The sequence below is a fragment of the Triticum dicoccoides genome, chromosome 7A, assembly GCF_002162155.2.
Source record: "Triticum dicoccoides isolate Atlit2015 ecotype Zavitan chromosome 7A, WEW_v2.0, whole genome shotgun sequence".
Lineage (NCBI taxonomy): Eukaryota > Viridiplantae > Streptophyta > Magnoliopsida > Poales > Poaceae > Triticum > Triticum dicoccoides.
In genome coordinates this window covers 82,329,411-82,338,391 of record NC_041392.1, presented here as the reverse complement: position 1 = coordinate 82,338,391, position 8,981 = coordinate 82,329,411, and the positions used below count along the sequence as shown (strand labels likewise).

The window sequence follows — 8,981 nt, the reverse complement described above, 5'->3', positions numbered from 1 at the left end:
CCAACGGATCTGGGAGAGATAGGTGGTTGCCGGCGCCGCGGGATGGGAGCTCCCACGGCATCGACAGGGAGGAAGGACGAGGTTGGTTGAAGGGAAGGGTGGGCATGGCGGCTCCCGGCTAGCCAGCGGGGCGGGAGTGGGCCGGTGGTGGTGGGGAACGGTGGCGGCGGTCAGGAGCTCGCTAAAGAAGAATGTGGATATGGGGGCGAGGAAGAACGGTGGCGCCAGAAGGAGGTGGGGGCGCCCTCGCGCTGGGAGGAAGCGGGGGCGACGGCTGGCCGGAAGAAGGCGGGCTCAGGGGAGGTGGACGTGGCTGGGAGCGGGAAGATCGGGAGGAAGTTGGGGATCGGGAGAGGTGGTGGACGAGCGGGTTGGAGTGGGCTTTTTTTTCTCTGCGGGTTCTGAGTTCGGGAACGCCTCTTCGGGCCATATATAGAGCGCTGTGATCAGAATAACTATTATGATCCCATGATCATAATAGTGCTACTTTCTCTCTCTCTCTCTCTCTCTCTCTCTCTCTCTCTATATATATATATATATATATATATATATATATATATATATATATATATATATATATATATATATATATATATATATGCATAACGTGTACAATATGTAGTATCGTAAAATACCAGCAAACGAAAAAGAATTAAATGGAAAACACAAAATTAAATGAAAAAGAAATCATAAACCCAAACCCCCCCAACCTTTTAATACCGGTTGGTGTCACCAACCGGTACTAAAGGGCTCCCTGCCCCCGGAGCTGACTCGTGCCACGTGGTTGCCCTTTAGCACCGGTTCGTGCTGAACCGGTACTAAAGGGGGGGCTTTAGTGCCCACACTTTAGTGCTGGTTACCGAACTGGCACTAAAGGGCCTTACGGACCGGTGCTATTGACCGGTCCTGCACTAGTGTATCTAGAAGTTATCAACATTAACGTCTAAAACACAAAACATATGCCACCCGATCTGAAATGAATTATATATATTTATGGTGTTTATAACTTTATATGAGGTTGTAAATGTTAATATTATGAACTTGGTCAAATTTAAACAAATTTGACTTAAATCAAACCAAATAAGTCTTCAAAATTTGACTGCACCGAGTTGTTGCAAATGATTCAATCAAGGGACCGCGGTACATATAGCATATGAGAGAGATCAGAAGGATTTTGATTAAAGAAAGAAACATTAGTCTAGCTAAGATCAGCCGACATGCAAATTTGCATGAGGCGAGTCACACCCTCGCTTGTATGGGTTGTTCGCAACAGTGAACTGTATGCTGGCTTCAAAACTTCCATGATGAGATAGCTAGCATAGTCAAGTCTGAAGGTAATCATCTTGTTTGATTATTGCAAGTTTCTTTTTCGGCAAATTTTTTTTGTTTTTTCTTTTATAGGTGTGGCTAGGTCTTAGTCGACAATGACAAAACATGCAAGAGAAAAAAAATGTTTTTTTTTGCATGGATCTTAATGTACGATCTTACAGATATAGGGCATGTTCGGCCCTCCTCCTCCACACTCTTGCTTCGGGAGTTGGCGGAGCACTAGTTAAAAGTGCCGAAGTGGGAGAATAGATGCTCTGCAGATTCTCAAATTTGATGAAGCTAGTGGATCACCGAACAGCTTCATAGTATTGACTGAGACTTAACGAAGTCTCAGTCGACCAAGACTTAATGAGACTGTTTTTTTATTTGCCCCCTATTTGCTACCAGCAAATTAACATATACTAGTACTATTCAATAGTTGATCTTTTTGAAAAAGCAGGGTCACTGACTGGTTGTAGCGGTAGACAAGACTATTGTCCACACGAGTCAGACATGGAGCTTTAACGTGCTCTCGATTTTTCTTGTCTTTGTCTTATTATAGGAGATGGCTGGCCAACTCCACCGTCTACCAGTCTAAGTTTTAACATCCATCACCAGCCCTCCTAGAGATAGTGTGAGTGTGAGTGTGTGACTATATAATAAGCTTTGCTAGCTAGTGTCTCACTCTCACTGCACACGCTCACCTACGCCCAGTGCTCTTATATATAACTGTTTTGTGGCAGTTGTATGTGCAGCTGGCCGAGTTAGCTCAATCATTGTGCCAAAGGAACAGCAAGAGAGACAGACATCATGGAGGCCAGCGGGTCGCAGCAGGAGGAGCCTCGCCGCCTCAGCTCCGGTGATCACGAGTCCCTCAAGGACACCAAGAACCGGAAGGGAGGATGGATCACCTTCCCTTTCCTTGCAGGTCTGTGCCTCAACTCTCTGATGATCACGAGTTCCTCGAGGAACCGAGAGTTCACAAGTTTGTGTGATGTTTACAGTGGCCATACTGTGCCTCGGGCTGGCGACCGCGGGCGCCATGTCCAACATGGTGGTCTATCTGATAACGGAGTACCACGTGCCCAGCGTCGACGCGGCGCAGATCTCCACCATCATCGCCGGCTCCATCAGCGTTGCCCCCGTCGCCGGCGCCATCGTCGCCGACGCCTTCTTCGGCTGCTACCCCATCGTCGCCGTCGCCATGGCCACTTCCGTCCTCGTAAGTCTATGATCTACGCGCGCGCGCACATGTAAGTTCAAGCTTCTGCTCCACTGACCAGTCCGTGTCGCGCGTGCAGTCCTTGGTCATGTTCACGCTGACGGCGAGCCTTCCGGGCCTGCGGCCGGCGGCGTGCCAGCCCGGCGCCGGCCCGTGCGAGCAGGCGTCGACGGGGCAGATGGCGGCGCTGTACGCGGCCGTGTTCCTGCTCTGCCTGGGCGCGGCGGGGGCGCGGTTCAACCAGGCGACCATGGGCACCAACCAGTTCGAGGCGACCGCCGACCGCGACGTCTTCTTCAACTGGTACTTCATCCTCCTCTACGCGTCCTCCGTGCTCGGCGCCACCGTCATCGTCTACGTCCAGGACACGGTGTCCTGGACGCTCGGTTTCGGCGTCTCCTGCGCCGCCAGCGTCGTCGGCCTCGCCGCGCTGCTCCTCGGCGCGCGGTACTACCGGCACCCCGCCGCCCAGGGCAGCCCCTTCACGGGGCTCGCCAGGGTGGTCGTCGCCGCCGCGAGGAAGAGGAAGGTCGGTGTCGTGGCGCCGGGGGAGCTCAAGTTTTACCACGGGCTACGTAGGGAAGACGACGATGGCAAGACCGGCGGCGACGGTGTCCTTCCTCCGAGCGACAGCTTTAGGTAAGAAAAGATTTCACATGCACATGCATGTGCTTATTATATGCGGAATCTACTCCCCAACAAAAGTAATAATTATATAATCCACCCCTCTACGTCAGAAATTAAATTTTAATAGATCGTGGCCAGTTTTGGAAACCTATATTGTTTCTCCAGGCAAATGATTGGAGTAGGGAATAATATCTACTCATAATTAGAGAAATATGAAAGAACAGCATGAATTTATTTTGGGTTTTCCTCGCCGGGATGATTTTCTTACACAAAAAACATAGAAATGGACGCTCACGAAGTGAATACATTCACCTCAATGAAGTCATGCACGCACATAATACTTTGTATGAGCAACGTTCAACAAATCTTATCATTGTCGAAGTCAAAGTCTTAAGATTGACGAAGCCCCACAAGTGCGTCATTGTTGATGGCACATCACTAATCACTGAAAAATAAAACTGTCAAATTCTGAAATAAATCCAGGAAACATGCACGCTAAGTCTAGACTCTAGAACTTGAATTTGGATAAGCAGATTCCACCATAAAAGGCTGACCAACTAATGAGAGGATAGTGCAGCTCATGATGATTTTTTTTTGAGACACTTTTTTTTTCTTCTGTTAGGAGGTGCTTTTGTATTGTACTGGCCCATCCTCGAGTAACAAAAGTATGTGCAGAAGGGCCCGGCTGCACCTACGTAGCTTGACATACAAGTAAATAAAACAAGCAAGGCCACGATCATAAGCACATACTCTCCATGGCTAAAATCATAGTGTACCAACCGTGCTTAGCCTTTCACGGGCATCTAGCTACTACTAGCATATATGCCTGCCATCTTTTCTGACATGTACATACATATATTCCTGCCATTTGCTTAGCACGATTGTGCCACAACCGATGGCGCACAATTAATCTTCAACGATTGCACGCATGGACCTTGTTCGATCGTACACAACCCCGACACCTTTGCTCAAAAATGCTATAGCTACCACGTCCACTCAGAATATTAATATTTCCAATTGGAGTAGCTGCGGCTCCCTTTCCATGTCCCATCAGCCCCACAACACAATACTTGAGAATAGGTTCTGTCATATATAAATACCCGTGGTGCCATATCTTTCAACATCCGTGGAACCTCGATATAAATACTTTTGCCCATGAAAACACTATATGTAGGTTAGATATTCATTTTTGTGTACTATAAGACCATCTCTAACACTTCCCCTAAAATCTTTTAATCCCTTAAATTTTTTTCTACCAGCAATTTTTCTCTCCTCCACCAATTCCATGATGGCACTCCTACCCGCCCTCCCTAGTCATGGTCCTAACGCCCATGCACCCACTCCAACCTCCGGCGAGATTCCAACAAGGATTTTCTTTGATTTCTCGTCTTCTACATCATACTTGAACACTGCCGCCGCGCTCCTCCATGCCATCCCCGGCCACTGTCTCTCTTGTCCCCAATGTCCCCAGCCACTGGCATGACATCATCTAGAGAGCAACACCTACAAAGAGAAGCACGTATAGTGAAAACATGGTCGTCGGGCATCGTCTCCAATTTTGACGAATCATTACATCCCAGATCACACCTTTTTGCCGACAGGAGAACATAGAGGAGAAGAACCCATTCAAATGAAAGAGTGCTCAAATTGTGATTCTTGTATGACAAATTTCACTGAATTTCTCGACTCCTTCCTCGCGAGCGTACATTTAGGTCCTAGCTAGCTCCTGCACATCTACTGGACATAAGTCGTCATTGACCGCGTAAACTCAAGACCATGCCTTAAGGAAGAAGAAGAAAGGAAGGAAGAACAAGATGGAGAGAGACTTCCATGTGGGGTTAAGCTCGTTTGAGGAGTTAAGTTCACGGGAAGGAATAGGTGCGCCTAGTTTTTTATTCCTTCAATTTGGGGAGTTAAGGTGTGTGGATAAGTTTAGGAGATTAAATTTTAGAGGAAGGGCTAAAGAGGTTGTGGAGCAAATAGCATACGTTAGAACATCACAATATTGTGAGAAGCTTATAACCTCCATGGAAAAAGACACATCACTGTTATTGCAATATTAGCCTCTCTTACTCATCTTCATGCAAACTGAAAATGGAAATATTCTCGTCACTATTTGTAGGTTTGTAGTCTACTTTTCATCTGTCCCTATTGGTGGTTATCTAGAGTTTTCTAAAACATGACATAAATCCACAATTAAATCTACACAAATTTGGTTTTGAGCATAATGGGTCCAGTGTTGGGTATGTGTGGGGCAAGGGTTTGCCTCGATGTCCCTGTGACAAATTAACTCCCACCTTCGCGCTATAATAATCTTATCATATGGTGATCATTGAACAAAGACATGGACATATTATCACACGACCATGCTACACAAATTAATAGTGCTTAATTTTCTTGATTATAATGAACTCTCCAGGCACGAAAAATATTGACTTTACAGCCCATCAAACTTTTAGCCCGTCCATATCCTGGATAGCAAGATTGCGTTCAGAGAAGTAGTGTATTAGCTACTAGGCGGTAGCTAGTAAAGGAATGCACTAGCACATCAGTTAGAATATATGTTGTATCGGTTCTAAAGAGATAATAAAATAAAAAAAGTAGGACCAGAGAGAGCCTAAAAGACTACTCCCTCCATCCTAAAATAAATGAACAAATTTGAACTAAAACCGCGACATTTATTTTGAGATAGAGGTAGTATAATTTAAGCTTACACATACATCCTAGAACCAAAATGCCATTGTCACTAAAGTTTCTACTCAGCGAATTAGTCTCACGTACACCCACAAATATAACTACTGTTTATAAGTACGGTGTACCTAGATCAAAGCACAGTTTACAGTTTACAACTCACCAAATGAAGAAAACTTAGCAACAGAAAGCTAATAACCTATGTATTGGAGAGTATAGAGTAGTTGCTAAGCTCTTATGTGCACTTAGCACCTCATCTCTAAGCATCTATGCACTGGATGAGGTCAGAATACATGCTACGAGTTCTATATGATAAAAGAAAAGTCAGGACCAAGAGTTTAAACAATCATAAATTTATAATTTAAGCTCGTGTGTGTTTTATAGAACCAAAATGTCACTATAATTGAAATTTCAGCTCGACAAATTAGTCTCACCCACAAACTTAAGTAATATAATGAAAGCAAGGTTATGGAGGTATGATTATAACATTTCGAAATGAAAGCATCAAGTGTGACATCACCCGAATCTCAACGACTGCAACTACAAATGGTCGTGATTAATTAAGATGGATGAAATGAAGATCTTAACAACTAGTGGATGGCACTCTTGTAAACATGCATGGTCATATAAGGCCCCTCCCAATGCTCCATCTTGTACAGGTGCTAAGTCTGTCATGTAGGCAAAAAAGATAATGTGGCAAGGTAATTAAGAGGAGAGAGATGGATGTAGTGACCCTGGGAAGAAACAATGCTAAGCGCGGGAACCTAGAAAAAACGCTTAAATGAAAAAAGCCCACCAATGCATGGATAACTTAAGTTGCTAAATCATTAAATGAAGGATGCTTAGCTACAACAAGTTAAGCACCTTTGCATTGAGGACTTTAGTTGCTTAGCTATTTAATGTGCTTAGCACCGCATCTTAGCACTAATTGAGAAATCATACACGACAATGACATCCACACAATGATTTCCACTTAATTCCACGCTAACTGATCCAGATCGCGTGCAGCTTCCTGAACCGTGCTGCGGTGATCACCGACGGCGACGTGGACGGCGCGAGCGGGTCGGCGCTCCGGCCGTGGCGCGTGTGCACTGTGCAGCAGGTGGAGGACTTCAAGACAGTGCTGCGCATCCTGCCTATCTGGAGCGCGGCCATCGTGCTGAGCGTGGCCATCGGCGTGCAGATCAACTTCACGGTCCTGCAGGCGCTCGTCATGGACCGCGCCGTGGGGCCCTTCACGGTGCCGGCGGGCTCCATGATCGTCGGCTCCCTCGTCTCTGTCGTCATCTTCCTGGGCCTCCTCGACCGGGCCCTGCTCCCGCTCTGGAGGCGGGTGACGGGCCACACGCCGACGCCGCTGCAGCTGGTGGGCGCGGGCCAGGCGCTGACCGTGCTGAGCATGGCCGCGTCGGCCCTCGTGGAGCGCGAGCGCACGGCCACCGTGCGCGCGCACGGCCAGGAGGGCGACCCGGCGTGGGCGTCGCCGCTGTCGGCCATGTGGCTGGTGCTGCCGTTCGCGGTGGCCGGGGCGGGGGAGGCGCTGCACTTCCCGGCGCAGGTGACGCTGTACTACCAGGAGTTCCCGCCGTCGCTCAAGAACACGGCGACGGGCATGATGGCCATGATCGTGGCGCTGGGGTTCTACCTGAGCACCGCCCTCGTCAACATCGTCCAGCGCGCCACCACCTGGCTGCCGGACAACATGAACGCGTCCCGGCTGGAGAACCTCTACTGGCTGCTCACCCTGCTCGTCGCCCTCAACTTCGGCTACTTCCTTACGTGCGCCAAGCTGTACACCTACCAGAACATCATCGGCAAGTAGCTCAAGCTCAGGACTCAAGACTCGTTGATCTATATGTATGCATGGTGTGCGCTTGCTTTGGGTGTGATGAACGATCAGTTTGGCAGAGATATGAAGCTTCCAACTCTGTGCGGTTTGCCTGGTTTGCGAAGAGATGTTATTACTGTGTGGATTTTGATGAGCTTCCAACTAAAAGCATGCTACCATCTCCATTGTCTGTATGGTCGTTTCTGCAACAAGCTGGATAAATCGTGCCTTTGCGCGGCTAGATTTAATATAAACTAGCAAAAGGGCCCGTGCATTACAACGGGAGAAAAAAATTCATAATTTCAAATGGTCATGATCACATTTCGTTGCATCACCGAGATACAATATCTCTCTCAATTTCTCGAAATCATGAACATTTTGAAATTATGAACAATTTGTTAAACTCATGCACATATTTGAAATCGCAAACAACATACTATTACAAATTTCTGAACATTTTCTACAATCAAGAACATTTTTTCAATTTATGAATATTTTTTGCTATTTACAAACATTTTTTAGAAATTGTGAACATTTTTAAGCAATTTTCCTGAACTGGCAAACATTCTATAATCGATGAAAATATTTAGAAATTGGGTGGAATAGTTATTGAATTTGACGAACTTTTTTTGATTTAGCGAACATTTTTGGAAATGCCCGTGCCTTGCAACGGAAAAAAACTATCAAGTTATACATGTGTGGTAGATATAAAAAAGTATGAATCAAATTCACAAAGTATATACAAATCATGTCATGATACGATAAGACACTTTTAAAATGTAATTTCAAAAAAGAACAATATGATGCTCATCAAGACTTGATTTTTTAAGGCGTCACAACAAAATATTTTGTGGCTGAGCAAACTGCATTGACGGACCCTGCCTGAGCTATACTGATAAATAAAGTGTCTCGTCTGGACTTAGCGTAGCGGTGTTTACCATAACCACTATTGTGATATGAAAATAAGCATAACTGTGTATGGAAGCAAAATAGACATTTAGTCATTTTAATATAGCTTACAAAAACAAACCCTTAGAAAGTTATGTCAATTTTGTTGGGTTCAGCGTTGTACAAAACACGGAAACCCTTTTTTACCCAACGCGAAGGACTAAATAAAATCATAAAACGAGCTATATAGATCTCCTAATAAAACCTTTATGGAACCTACAATTAGTTTTGTTCATTATTTACGGATGTGTTTTAATTTTTGTGAACATTTTCTAAAAGCTGATGGACATGATTTTTAAATTCCTGAATATGCTTTGAATATTGGCTCATTTAAAAAAATCATGAACATTTTTTATT

General features: G+C 45.6%; 1 protein-coding gene across 1 annotated transcript; it reads left to right on the top strand.

Annotated features, from left to right (window-relative positions):
- Positions 1–1,985: 1,985 nt before the first annotated feature.
- Positions 1,986–7,870, top strand: LOC119331712 (protein NRT1/ PTR FAMILY 2.3-like). Its single transcript, XM_037604878.1, has 4 exons — positions 1,986–2,236; positions 2,313–2,530; positions 2,610–3,169; positions 6,857–7,870. Exons 1-4 carry the CDS (start codon positions 2,119–2,121, stop codon positions 7,668–7,670), a joined length of 1,710 nt encoding a protein of 569 aa, XP_037460775.1. The 5' UTR covers positions 1,986–2,118; the 3' UTR covers positions 7,671–7,870.
- The last annotated feature ends 1,111 nt before the right edge of the window (positions 7,871–8,981 follow it).